The sequence below is a fragment of the Somniosus microcephalus genome, chromosome 10 (assembly GCF_052327205.1).
Source record: "Somniosus microcephalus isolate GS21.2 chromosome 10, FLI_Smic_1.0, whole genome shotgun sequence".
Lineage (NCBI taxonomy): Eukaryota > Metazoa > Chordata > Chondrichthyes > Squaliformes > Somniosidae > Somniosus > Somniosus microcephalus.
This window is the reverse complement of record NC_140996.1, coordinates 71,887,948-71,902,490: the sequence shown is the minus strand read 5'-3', so window position 1 is coordinate 71,902,490 and position 14,543 is coordinate 71,887,948. Positions and strand designations below refer to the sequence as shown.

The 14,543-nt window shown below is 45.1% G+C and overlaps 1 protein-coding gene across 5 annotated transcripts in view; it reads left to right on the top strand.

Annotated features, from left to right (window-relative positions):
• The first annotated feature begins 68 nt into the window (after positions 1-68).
• LOC147111544 (nectin-1-like) overlaps positions 69-14,543 on the top strand; it is a 267,273-nt gene continuing 252,798 nt past the window's right edge. For 2 of the 5 annotated variants that reach the window (XM_085998606.1, XM_085998607.1), the window contains exon 1: positions 70-429. In XM_085998606.1, coding sequence (XP_085854732.1) covers positions 261-429 — 169 coding nt within the window. In that variant the 5' untranslated portion in view covers positions 70-260. Of the gene's footprint in view, positions 430-14,543 lie in introns of all 5 variants that reach the window. The other 3 variants (XM_085998610.1, XM_085998608.1, XM_085998611.1) reach the window with 2 other exon arrangements.

The following is a 14,543-nucleotide window of genomic DNA, read 5'->3' as shown; positions in this document are numbered from 1 at the left end:
CCCCTTCCTTCATTCCTTCCTCCCCCCCTTCCTTCATTCCTTCCTCCCCCCCTTCCTTCCTTCCTTCCTCCTCCTCCCCCGGGCCACAGATAAAAGGAAATGCGCAGTCGGAGCACACCGCTAGGCTCCCCGCCCCCGCGGAGATGGCGCATGCGCTGATTACGCACCATTCCGCTTTGTAGAGGACTATCTCGCCGAGCGTTGTGTCGATTGCACTTCCTTCTCCATGACATATACCACTGGAAAGAATAAGCGCACCAATGCTTATTGAAATATTCGTTGATCGTCGCTTGCAGCAGCCTCTGAAGGCCGCACTTTGTTGTGCTGACGATGCCTCCATGATATCGCGGCTGTGGCGCAGTTTCAGGAGTCGAGCCCCTCCTGGGCTGGTGTTGCTGTTATTGGTGGGCCTGGGCTCAGCAACAGGAGGTAGGCTGGGGCTGGAAACAGTGGGCGGGGGAGAAAGCAACCTGTTTACTGATGTTATTGTTGAGAGAAACGGGCGAATGAATGGCCCCTGGTGTAAAAACAAGAGGGAGAAACCAAGTAAAGGGTTGGGTTTAAAAACAGGAGTGAATTTAAATAAACTGTTCCTGAAATAAATTTTAAAACAGGATAAACCAAACAAACGAGAATAATTCCAATAGCAAAATACTGCATGCTGGAAATCTGAAATAACAGAAAATGCTGGAAACACTCAGCAGGTCAGGCAACATGGTGGAGAGAGAAACAGTTAACGTTTCGGGTCCATAACCCTCCGTCAGAACTGGAAAAGGCGAGAGAAGTAACATTTTTAAGCAAGTCAGAAACCGGGAGGAGGGGAGGAAAGAACAAAGGGAAGGTCTGTGGAAGGCAGGAGAGGTGTTGACTTTTTTTCTGTTATAAACGAGAATAATTGTTGACTAAACATTTGTTGACTGAAGTAATCGTGTAGTTACAACTCAAAGCAACATCTGTCATTTGCTATAATAACAACAGAAAATGCTGGAAAAACTCAGCAGGCCAGGCAACATCCGGAGAGAAAATAGAGTCAATGTTTCGGGTAAACCCTTTGTCAAGACTGAAGAAGAACCGGAAATGAAATAGATTAAAAGGCCAGTATGGGGGCTGGGAGAGAACAAAAGAGAAGTGAAGAGACATTAAGAGGTATTCAAAACCAGATGAGATGGTGATAGAAACATAGACATAGAAGATAGGAGCAGGAGTAGGCCATTCGGCCCTTCGAGCCTGCTCCGCCATTCAATGAGATCATGGCTGATCATCCAAATTCAGTACCCTGTCCCTGCCTTCTCCCCATATCCCTTGATCCCTTTAGCCTTAAGAAATATATCCAACTCTTTCTTGAATATATTTAATGAACTGGCCTCCACTGCCCTCTGTGGCAGAGAATTCCACAGGTTCACCACTCTCTGGGTGAAGAAATTCCTCCTCATTTCAGTCCTAAATGGCTTACCCCTTATCCTTAGACTATGACCCCTGGTTCTGGACTCCCCAGCCATCAGAAACATCCTTCCTGCATCTAGTCTGTCCAGGCCTGACAGAATTTTATAGGTTTCGATGAGATCCCCTCTCAATCTTCTAAACTCCAGTGAGTATAAGCTCAATCGACACAATCTCTCCTCATACGTCATTCCTGCCATCCCAGGTATCAGCCTGGTGAATCTTCACTGCACTCCTTCCATGGCAAGAACGTCCTTCCTCAGGTAAGGCGACCAAAACTGCACACAGTACTCAAGGTGCGGTCTCACCAAGGCCCTGTACAACTGTAGCAAGACATCCTTGTTCCTGTACTCGAACCCTCTTGCTACGAAGGCCAACATACCATTTGCCTTCTTAACCGCCTGCTGCACCTGCATGCTTACTTCCAGCGACTGGTGCACAATAACACCCAGGTCTCGTTGCACTTCCCCTTCTCCCAATCTATTGCCATTCAAATAATAATCTGCCTTCCTGTTTTTGCCACCAAAATGGATAACCTCACATTTATCCACATTATAGTGCATTTGCCATGTTTCTGCCCAGTCACCCAACCTGTCCAAATCGTACTGGAGTTTCACGACATCCTCCTCACAGCATACCCCCCCACCTAGCTTTGTGTCATCTGCAAATTTGGAGATACTACATCCAATTCCCTCGTCCAGATCATTAATATATATTGTGAATAGCTGGGGCCCAAGGACCGATCCCTGCGGTACCCCACTAGTCACTGCCTGCCACTCGGAAAACGACCCGTTTATTCCAACTCTTTGCTTTCTGTCCGCCAACCAGTTCTCTATCCAAGTCAATACCTTGCCCCCAATCCCATGTGCCTTAATTTTGCACGCTAATCTCTTATGCGGGACCTTATCGAAAGCCTTTTGAAAGTCCAAATACACCACATCCACTGGTTCTCCCTTATCTATTTTACCAGTTACATCCTCAAAAAATTCCAGTAGATTAGTCAAGCATGATTGATTTACCTTTTGTAAATCCATGTTGACTTTGTCCGATCCAGTCACTGCTTTCCAAGTGCTCTGCTATTACATCTTTTATAATGGACTCTTGCATTTTCCCCACTACCGATGTCTATAATTCCCCGCTTTTTCTCTACCACCTTTTTTGAATAGTGGGGTAACATTAGCTACCCTCCAATCCATGGGTACTGGTCCAGAGTCTATCGAGTTCTGGAAGATGACCAGCAATGCATCTACTATTTCTAAGGCCACTTCCTTAAGTACCCTAGGATGTAGATTATCAGGCCCTGGGGATTTATCGGCCTTCAGTCCCATCAATTTTCCTAACACCATTTCCCTACAAATACTGATTTCTTTCAGTTCCACCCTTTCATCAGATCCTATGTTCCCCGGCATCTCTGGGAGGTTATTTGTGTCCTCCTTTGTGAAGACAGAACCAAAATATGTATTTAGTTGGTCTGCCATTTCTTTGTTCCCCATTATAAATTCCCCTGATTCTGACTGCAAGGGACCTACGCTTGACTTCACCAATCTTTTTCTCTTCACATATCTATAAAAGCTTTTACAGTCAGTTTTTATGTTCCCTGCAAGCTTACTCTCCTATTGTATTTTCCCATTCTTAATTAATCCCTTTGTCCTCCTTTGTTGAATCCTAAACTGCTCCCAATCCTCAGGATTATTGCTTTTTCTGGCCAATTTATATGTCCTCTCCTTGGATCTTATGCTATCCCTAATTTCCCTTGTTAGCCACGGTTGAGTCACCTTTTTTGTTTTATTTTTATGCCAAACTGGGATGAACAAACTCTGTAGCTCATCCATTCAGTCTTTGAATGTTTGCCATTGCCTATCCACCGTCAACCCTTTGAGTCAATCCTACCCAACTCGCTCCTCAGACCATCGTAGTTTCCTTTATTTTAAATTGAGGACCCCAGTCTCTGAGTCAACTACTTCATTCTCCATCTTAATGAAGAATTCGATCATATTATGATCGCTCCGACCCAAGGGGCCTCGTACAACAAGATTGCTAATGAATCCTTTCTCATTACATAATACCCAATCTAAGATGGCCTGATCTCTGGTTGGTTCCTCGACATATTGGTCCAGGAAACCATCCCGTAAACACTCCAGGAATTCCTCCTCCGCAGTATTGTTACTAATTTGGTTGGCCCAATCTATATGTAGATTAAAGTCACCCATGATGACTGCTGTGCCCTTATTGCACGCTTCTTTAATTTCCCTTTTAATGCCATCCCCAACCTCCGCCTTACTGTTTGGAGGTCTGTATACCACTTCCACTAATGTTTTTTTCCCCTTCGTATTTCTCAATGCTACCCATACAGACTCCACATCATCAGAGCTAATATCCTTCATTACAATTGTGTTAATCCCTTCTTTAACCAGTAATGCTACCCCACCTCCCTTTCCTTTTTGCCTATCTTTCCTGAATATCGAATACCCCTGGATGTTGAGTTCCCAGTCTTGGCCATCCTTGAGCCACGTTTCCGTAATCCCAACCAAATTGTATTCGTTTATGTCTATTTGCGCAGCCAATTCATCCACCTTATTACAGATGCTCCTCGCATTAAGACACAAAGCCTTCAGGCTTGTTTTTTTAATGCTCTTAGACCTATTAGAATTATTATTTACTGTGGCCACGTTTGATTTAAACCGTTGTTTTCTCTGACTGCCACTTTTGTTTTTCTCCTTCCTATCTTTTGCTTTTATCCTTGTTTCCCTTTCCTCTGTCTCCCTGCTCAGGTTCCCAACCCCCTGCCATTTTAGTTTAAACCTTCCCCCACAGCACTAGCAAACACTCCCCCTGGGACATCGGTTCCAGCCCTGCCCAGGTGCAAACCGTCCGGTTTGAACTGGTCCCACCTCCCCCAGAACCAGTTCCAATGTCCCAGGAAGTTGAATCCCTCCCCCTTGCACCATTCCTCTAGCCACGTATTCATCTGAAGTATCCTTCTATTTCTACTCTGACTAGCACGTGGCACTGGTAGCAATCCTGAGATTACTACCTTTTGAGGTCCTGTTTTTTAATTTATGTCCTAACTCCCTATATTCCGCTTTTAGGACCTCATCCCGCTTTTTACTAGTGGAGACAAAAGACGGCTCTAGATTAGGTGTGAAATGCACTGGCAGAATGGGACAAGTGTTTATCTGGGATAAAGTTATACTCTGCAGGTGTTTGAGAACTGAGCTATAATGGCAGACATGCACTGTTTGCTATTGTTTTGAGTTGTAACTATTTACACTACAGCCTGAAGATTGAGGTTTTTAACAGAACTGGTTTTGTAATAACTGATGACTCCCTCGTAATAAGTACCTTGCTGCCACATCTACCTATTTATATTAGAGGATGTACTGGGCAACAAAGGAAACAACAACCGTTCCCTGTATTTTGTTTCAGATATCCAGCATTTTCAATTTTGCCTTTTTTATTTATTCGGCAACAGCAGTTTTGCTACAAGGTCGCGATCCAGACTTGAAAGCAACTGTGCATTTGCAACTTTGCTAGTCTGTGAATCAGCAGTGCTCAAATCACAGTACTAATTTGTATGGGCTTACCAGAGATCAGCCTACTTATGCCCAGACTCCAAAATGGCAGGCACCTTCTGTCTGGAGGCCAGCATCTTGCTTGAGATAACTAGATATTTATCCAGTGGTCTCCTGTTTTCCACCATTTTAAATACTGCAATCAGAAGCAAAGGATGTCCCAAGTTATTCACAACTACATGATTGATTATTGTATCGCTCTGGAGCCTGATGCTACATAACTGGTGAAACTTAGTAAAGAAACAGATATCACTGCAGCCGGAAGTATTTGCGCCACCTTTGAAGCTCCAGACCTGATGTATTCCAGTCACCCATGAGATGCAATGGACAGTCAGGGAGCCATTTTGTAAGGCCATGCAAGAGTTTTTTTTCCATTCATGGGATGTGAGCGTTGCTGGCAAGGCCAGCATTTTATTGCCCATATTTAATTGCCCTCGAGAAGGTGGAGGTGAGCCACCGTCTTGAACCGCTGCAGTCTGTGTGGTGAAGGTACTCTCACTGTGCTGTTCGGGCTGGAGTTCCAGGATGTTGACCCAGCGACGATGAAGGAATGTAATATATTTCCAAGTAGGATGATGTGTGACTTGGATGGGAACTTGCAGGTGGTGGTGTTCCCATGTGCCTGCTGCCCTTGGCTGCAGGTTTGGGAGGTGCTGTCGAAGTAGTCTTGGCGAGTTGCTGTATTGCATCCTGTAGATGGGTACATGATGCAGATATGGTGCGCCGGTGGTGGAGGGAGTGAATGTTTAAGGTGGTGGATGGGTTGCCAATCAAGTGGGCTACTTTGTCCTGGATGGTGTTGAGCTTCTTGAGTGTTGTTGGAGCTGCACTCATCCAGGCAGGTGGACAATATTCCATCACACTCCTGTGACGTGCCTTGCAGATGGTGGAAAGACTTGGAGGAATCGAGGTGAGTCACTCACCGCAGAATACCCAGCCTCTTGTATGAATAAAATATACTTTTACTTGAAGAAGAAATAGCTCTGTAGTTGCCTTTAAGATTTTTGGAAGATAAAGGAATGAGTATTAGAGACATAGGCCTAGAAATTGGGTATAGCCCCGCCAGCTCGTTTGCGCCGAAAATTTTGCGCTGGCCGCGGAGCCAGTTGCGCCTGTCCCATATTCACTTTTAGCGCCCCAAGGCGGAACCGGGCGCTGTTCCAGGGTGTGCCCGACCCCGCTTGGGGCGCTGAAAGTGAATTTCAGCGCTCCCGGTGCCGCTGCGCCACCCGATGCGGTGCGGCAGGCTGCTGTACTGCAGGCCTCCTCCTCTTAAGGAGGAGGTGCCTGCAACGGCCGGAGCCCCGATCGCGAGTGCCGGCAAAAGAGCCCGGCACAACGGAGAAGTGCCGGGCTCCACGGAAACCAGCCGGCAATGCCGCGGGGTGGGGGGTGGAGGAGGCCGGGGAGGGAGGTGCGGGCAGGCGGCCGCCGAAAAAGCGGCCGCACCTCCACCTTAAAGCGCCCCGCTAAGGCTGCAGTAAGGACCCGGTCTCCTGATGTTGTTAGCGGCCGCCACGGAAGAGGCGGCCGCTACTGAAGATGGGGGTCGGGGCGGTACCGGGGCACTGCGCACACCGATGACGTCATCGGTGCCGGCGCAGCGCTACCGGCTACCGCCGCCATTACCGCGGCCCTCAAAATCAGCGCTACCACCCCTACTGGCGCAGAAGCCCTCTTTGGGCTGTAACTGGGCGCAAAGCCCACCGAATTTCTAGGCCATAGGAACTGGAGTAGGCCAGTCAGTCCTCGAGCCTGTTACGCCATTCAGCTCGATCATGGCTGATCTGTATCTTAATTCCATTTACCTACCTTGATCCATAGCCATGTAACTTTCTATGATTCTATCCCTTAATACAATTTATCCCTTAATACATTTACCTAACAAAAACATCTATCAATCTTAGTTTAGTAGAAACATTTCTAAAACTACTTCAGAAAAGACTTTCCAAAATTACTTCAAAAGAAAGGACTTGCATTTATATAGCGCCTTTCACGATCCCAGGTTGTCCCAAAGCGATTTACAGCCAATGAAGTACTTTTGAAGTGAAGTCACTTTTGTAATATAAAAATAGCTGTTGGAAGAAAATACTTGCTGTGTTACCCTGTGGAAAGTACCTGGAATCATAGAATAGTACAGCACAGAAGGAGGCCATTTGGCTCATCGAGTCTGCGCTGGCTCTGTCAAAGAGCAATCCAGTTAGTCCCACTCCCCTGCTCTTCCCCATATCCCTGCAATTTTTTCTCCTTCAAGTATTTATCCAATTCCCTTTTGGAGGCTACAGGAAACTTTCTGCTATCCGGCACCGACGGGACCGAGCTGGTGCCGTTAGATCAAAACTGCCGTAGAAACCAGCGCTAATGTTTAAAACATACGGAGCTCAGAGCTCCGTGTGAAACAACAAACCCTGTTGCTTAGCAACAGCTTCAAAACAGTCGGCGCAGCTTGCAAGCGTCTAGCTGAAGCTGTTGCTTAGCTACAGAGATGCTTGCAGAGCCAGGACTGGAGAAAAGAAGCAACGAAAAGAAAAAAAATTATCTGAACCGACTCCTGAATTTTGCCGGTAGATAGAGCTTTCCGGACATTTAACCTCCAGATAAACGAAAGTTTCCTGTACTATTGATTCTGTATCCACCATCGTTCAGGCAGTGCATTTCAAATCCTAACCACTCATTGCGTAAAAAAGTTTTTCTGTTCTTTTGCCAATCACCTTAAATCTGCCCTCTCATTATTGACCCTTCAGCCACTGGAAACAGTTTCTCTTTATTTACTCTATCTAAACCCTTCATGATTTTTAAACACCTCTATCAAATTTCCTCTTGGCCATCTCTGCTCCAAAGAGAGCAACCCCAGCTTCTCTAGTCTATCCACGTAACTGTATTCCCTCATTCCTGGATCCATTCTAGTAAACCTCTTCTGTACCCTCACCAAAGCCTTCACATCCTTCCTAAAGTGTGGTGGCCAGAATTGGACACAATACTCCAGCTGGGGCTGAACTAGTCTTTATATAGGTTTAGCATAACTTCCCGGCTTTTGTACTCTCTGCCTCATCATATATATAAAGCCCAGGATCTGATATGCTTTATTAACTGTTAACCTGTTCTGCCACCTTCAAAAATGTATGCATAAGCACCCCTAGGTTTCTTTGTTCTTGCACCCCTTTTAAAATTGTACCATTTAGTGTGTATGGTGTCTCCTCATTCTTCCGACCAAAATTTATCACCTCATACTTCTCTGCATTGAATTTCATCTGCCGTGTGTCCGCCCATTCCACCAGCCTGTCTAAGTCTTCTTGAAATCTATAACTTCCAAGTTTCGTGTCCTCTGCAAATTTTGAAATTGTGCCTTGTACCCCCAAGTCCAAGTCATTAATGTATATCAAAAACAGCAGTGGACCTAGCACTGCACCTTGTGGAACACCACTGTGTACCTCCCTCCAGTCTCAAAAACAGCCATTCACCACAACTGTTTTTTATCCCTTAGCCAATTTTCTATCCATGCTGCTACTGTCCCTGTTATTCTATGGGCTTCAATTTTGCTAACAAGCCTAGTATTTAGTACTTTATCAAATGCCTTTTGAAAGTCCATATACACAACATCAACTGCACTGCCCTCATCCACCCTCTCTGTTACATCATCCCAGTAATTTATTTTCAAATATGCTCATCTATCTCCTTCCCACTATTTTGTGGCCTATAAAATACACAAAGTAGCGTAATAGCTCCTTTACTGTTTCTCAACTCCAACCAAATAGATTCTGTCTTTGATCCCTCAAGGGCATTCTCTCTAGCACTGTAATATTTTCCTTAATCAAAACTGCTACCCTTCCTTTTTTCCTTCCCTATCTTTTCTGAGTACCTTGTACCCAGGAATATTAAGCATCCAATCCTGCCCTTTTTTGAGACAGGTCTCTGTTATTGTCACATCATATTCCTATATGGCTGTTTACGCCTGCAGCTCACCAACGTTATTAACCACACTTCGTGCATTTACACACATGCACTCTAACCCTAACTTAGAAATCTTTCTATTTTCTATGACCCCACCTAATTCGGTATTATTACCAACTCTTAACTGTCTCTCCCTCTGCACCTTGTTTCTACTTTTTAATACTACATCCTGGTGCCCAACCCCCTGGTGAATTAGTTGAAACCTATCCTCACAGCACTAGTTAACCTGCCTGCAAGGATATTGGTCCCAGCTCCGTTCAGGTGCAAATCGTCCATCTTGAACTGGTCTCTCCTGCCACAGAACTGGTCCCAATGTCCCAGGGATCTGAAGCCCACCCTCCTGCACCATGTCTCTAGCCCCGCATTAACCTGCCATATCTTCCTATTTCTACTCTCACTAGCGTGTGGCACTGGGAGTAATCCAGAGATTACTACCTTTTGAGGTCCTGCTTTTTAACTTCCTCCCTAGTTCCTGTAACTCTGACTGCAGGACCTCAAACCTCTTCCTCCTTCCTCCCTATGTTGTTGGTTCCAACATGGACCACGACTTCTGGCTCTTCCCCTTCCCCCCCCCCCCCCCCCCCCCTCCTCTGCAGAATGTTCTGCACCGTCTCAGTGATGTCCCTTACCCTGGCACCAGGGAGGCAACATACCATACGGGTCTTACGTTGACCGTAGCAAAACTGCTTGTTTGTCCCCCTGACTATCAAATCCCCAATTACTACTGCACTCCTTTGAGGTGTCGTCACCCTCACCGGTATTCAGTGCTGACTATTGGTTTGAGAGTGCCACGCTCCCAGAGGATTCCTGCACTGCCTGCCTCTTCCTACCCTTCCAGATGGTCACCCATTTGTTATTCTGAACTCCATCTGGCTGTGGGTTGACCACCTCCTGGAATTTGCGATCCAAGACACACTCAGCCACTCGTATGTCCTGCAGTGACTCCAGCTGCCCCTCAATCTCAGAAACCCTCAGCGTGAGTTTGAGCAGCTGGAAGCACTTTCTGCAAACATGGGCCTCCAGGACACACAAAGCGTCCTGAAGTTCCCACATGGCACTGGAATTGCAGGCTACGGGTTGTAGCTGTCCCGCCATTCTAAGTAGAAACTTAAAATCAACTACTTGGATACACGGTGATTTATATAATTGCTGCTAACTAGATCTAAACTACATTGCAAGTTTTATATTTGCTCCTCAGAGCAAACTAGCCAAAGACTAAATTATTTACTCAAGCTCTGAGTAAGAACCTCTGAGATACTAAATACAAAGAACCTAAATATTAGATACTTAACTTGGAATCTTTGGGTTCCGTGGCTCCACTCCTTGTTTTGAGTTGGGCGTGAGAAACCGCCTTCCTCCTCTCCACCAAATTCCTACTATCGCCAAATTCCCAGCTCTGGTTGCGATTCACTCCAATTGTGATTTACCCAGCTCTGTCTCCAAGCTCTGTGCTCAAGCTCAATAATACCTAAATAGTACTGGCACATTAAAACACTGCCATGAAGATTAAATGACGAGGCTTATCAGGAAAGAGTAATTGGGGGATGGTAAATGTGATTTTTAACAGCCTAAATTGGGAAATTCGAAGAAGGAAGACTGAGGAGCTGAAATTCTGCACCTGGTGCAACAGCGTCAGTGCATTTTTCACTGTTGGTGCTTAGGGACTTCCCCGTGTTTATCTCTGCCCCCTCATCTAATTGCAACTGGTGTGCACCTGAACTATTTGCATCACGCACTGGGAGCGCAGAGGTCAGGGTTCTCTGGGCAGGAGCAGCTCCTTCAAGTGACTTCTGCACTTTCTGTTGGCGGCAAGTTTGAAAGTGGTCACTTTCTGGGGTGTTTTGCTCTGAGATGAGGCAGGAGATTGTTAGGCGGCAAATTTCCTCCGGGGATTCTCTCACTCATCTGTCATAACTTTTGGTGGAAGTGCCGTGGAAACCCTGGAAAAACAAAGTAACTTTGTTTACTGCACAGGGACAGGTAGCATCTGAAGATTGAAAGCAGCAGTTGCATGATGGGAAAGAGTTGGAGAGTCCTCAAAGACCATCCTAGATGGCTGATTTATTACCCTAAACAAAAGGAGATTAGTTCACAAAGTGTGATTCATTGGAGGGTACCTTCCACGAGTCAGATAGGAGACAGTGGTCACTGCTGAGGAGACAATACTCATTAAGATTTGGAGGTGAAGGAAAGGTCTGGGAGATGAGTTGAATTACCAGGCATGTCAGGTATATGGTTAGGTGGATAGATCCAAGATAGCAAAGGATTTTGAATTATTACTGACCTGATTGGTACAAGAGATGAAGTGGACATTGCAAAAGGTGAACAGTAAAATTGCTGAGAATGGAGTTTGAGACACGATTCAGGTTTTACTTGCCAAAAAGCTGATTTATTCAGAGTTATCAAAGTTTGGAGAGTGATACATTTAGAGAGATGATAAAGGGATATTTTAATCCATGGGAGTTTGGTCAGGTGATTCAACAGGAACTAAGGAAAGCAAATGTAACAACTTGGATCAGAAGTTAGAGTAGCAAGTGTAAGGGAAATTGGAAGAAGAAAGCATCAGGAAGAAGTGAACCTTTGGTTAGAAGCAGTAGATAAGGTTAGCATGGCTCTAATGGAAACGGAGAATTGAGATTTGATGAATTTTGCAAGAGGAGGAAGCTTTAGATCAAGCTTTTTTGATGAGGTAACAGGGTTGATGAGGGCAATCCAGTTGATGTGGTGTACATGGACTTCCAAAAGGCATTTGACAAACTTGAAGCCCATGGAATAAGAGAGACAGTGGCAGCATGGATACGAAATTGGCTAAGTGACAGGAAACAGAGAGTAGTGGTGAACGGTTGTTTTTCGGACTGGAGGAAGGTATACAGTGGTATTCTCCAGGGGTCGGGACTAGGACCACTGCTTTTCTTGCTATATATTAATGGCTTGGACCTGGAAGTACAGGGCACCATTTCAAAATTTGCAGATGACACAAAACTTGGAAGTATAGTGAACAGTGAGGCGAATAGGGATAGACTTCAAGAGGACATAGACAGGCTGATGGAACGGGCGGACACGTGGCAGATGAAGTTTAATGCAGAAAAGTGCGAAGTGATACATTTTGGTAGGAAGAACGAGGAGAGGCAATATAAACTAAAGGGTACAATTCTAAAGGGGGTGCAGGAACAGAGAGACCTGGGGGTATGTGTGCACAAATCGTTGAAGGTGGCAGGGCAGGTTGAGAAAGCGGTGTTGGGGTGAAAATAAATTCACATCTAAACCATGTAAAAGTAAAAAGATGCAGTTTATTATCAGAGCTCTGGGAGAAGCGCCTTAGACCCCGCGGTCTGTGCGAGCACCTTCTCGTTCTCTCTTGGTTGGTACAGCTTTTTATTCTATTTTCATCCAATCACATTGTATTACAATAATCACCTGATCACACATGGATTCTTTTCAGTATTAATAAAGGTTAGTTACATCTTACTATGCCTTTGGTTACTGGTCAAATTCCCATGACCCCTATATTCTGCTGTGTCTACAATTTTTAGCTAAAGCAGCATATTCCTTATTGCTTACGCAAAACGCACATATTCTGTCTGGTCCCACAACTGCGTCCTATCTTGGTTTTTCGAAGCTTCTCACATTGTTCTTTGTTTAGTTTCACCTCTTTACGTAAGTCAATTTTTATTGTGATATTTCTTATCTTATTCACTTTCACATGACCCCACTCCTTTGTTCTGAGTTTAATTTTGCTGGCATCACTTAAGTAGTGGTCACCTCGGCTGTCCGAATTCTGAGAGGTTCAATTTAACCCCTTCAATACAATAGCTAATTAATCCTCCCCTGCAATGATTCTGGCGGTTAGGCCCTCGTGACCCTTCTTGGTCTGCAATACTGGGCTGTAGGTTACAGTGTCAACAACTCGTTTGTAACTGAGCCCATTCTTTCTGTTCTGTTCCTTATCTCTGCCACCTGTGTTATGACGCCTGGTTCTACAGTTGCTAGGCTGAGGTTTCTTTAATAATCTACGTTTAATTTAAGTTTAGCTGATTTTATTAAATCTTTCTCACAGTTCAGCATTAGCTGTGTGTAGCTTGGTGGCTATGCCTTATCTTATTCTTGTAAGGCTCCATTGTATAAAGTCCTTGAGCTGGGCAGACATTTTATCACCACCTGGCTTCTCCTCAGCTCTTAGTGATTTTGCACATAACCCCTTTCTCTTTCCTTTGTAATTTGTTTGCTTTGCATTTTAAACACTGAGAGGATTTGCTTTTAACCCTTTCAGCGGTTAAAAAAGCATACGGGATACTGAGCTTTTTAAATAGAGGCACAGAGTACAAAAGCAAGGCAGTTATGATGAACCTTTATAAAACACTGGCCCATATTTTCCGATGCTACGGGTGTGTAGAAGCTGTGTACATACCCGTAGGGACATCGGAAATGTGGGTTTCAGGCATGCGAAGAAACCTCTTGACCGATCGGACGCCTGCCCTGGAGAAGGGCCTCTGCGGACGAAGAGTTCCACTTTCTGCAGAACCTCCGCCCGCTGAAATCACTTCAAAATCACTACAGAATAGGAAGATAGATCGGATGAATGCGTGGCTGGAGAAATGGTGTAGGAGGGAGGGCTTTAGATTCCTGAGGAAGTAGAACCATTTCTGGGGGAGGTGGGACCTCTGCAAGCCAGACGGGTTGCACCTCAACGGGAACAGGACCAATATCCTCGTGGGAGGGTTTGCTAGTGCTGTTGGGGAGGGTTTAAACTAGCTTGTCAGGGGGATGGGAACGTAAGTATAGAGTCAATAGGGAGGGAAGAAAAACTGGAATTGGAAAACAAAAATGTAGAAAGTAAATTGGAAGGACAGAGGAATCAAGGGCTAGATAGTAGTCAACGAGGTTTGCCTGTACTAAATGGTATATACTTCAATGCAAGGAGTATAGCAAACAAGGCAGATGAGCTGGGGGCACAGATAGATACTTGGGACTATGATATTATAGCTATTATTACAGAGACGTGGCTGAAAGAGGGGCAGGTATGGCAGCTCAACATTCCTGGTTACAGGACTTTCAGACGGGAGAGGGAGGTAAAAAGGGAGGGGGGGTTGTCGCGGTATTGATTAAAGAAACTATTACAGCTGTGAGGAGGAATGATATGTTAGAGGGATCATCAAATGAGCCATATGGGCCGAATTGAAAAAAAAAAAGCGCGATCACACTGCTGGGAGTGTCCCGCAGACCCCCAAACAGTGAGAGGGAGATAAAAGGTAGCCCTGTTTTTTTTAAAAAAAAAAAAAAAAAAACTTTTTTTTCAAAAAATTACATTTTTGTTTAAAATATTTAATGTAATTTTAACTCATTTTAAAAACGTGATTTAAAAAAAAATGTATTTAATGTTTTAGTGTCTTTTTTCAGTGATCTCCATTCATACTTTTGACAGGTCTATCTGTCAAAAGTATGAAGGGGGATTCCCTTCTTTCATTGGCTCGCCTGGCCCACGTGATCCCAGGGACGCTTGCGAACCGCATGCGTCCATGAGATACGTGGGCCCTGCGTGTTTCGACTGTGGAGAGGCCCAGGATCGGAAGTGTCCGGACC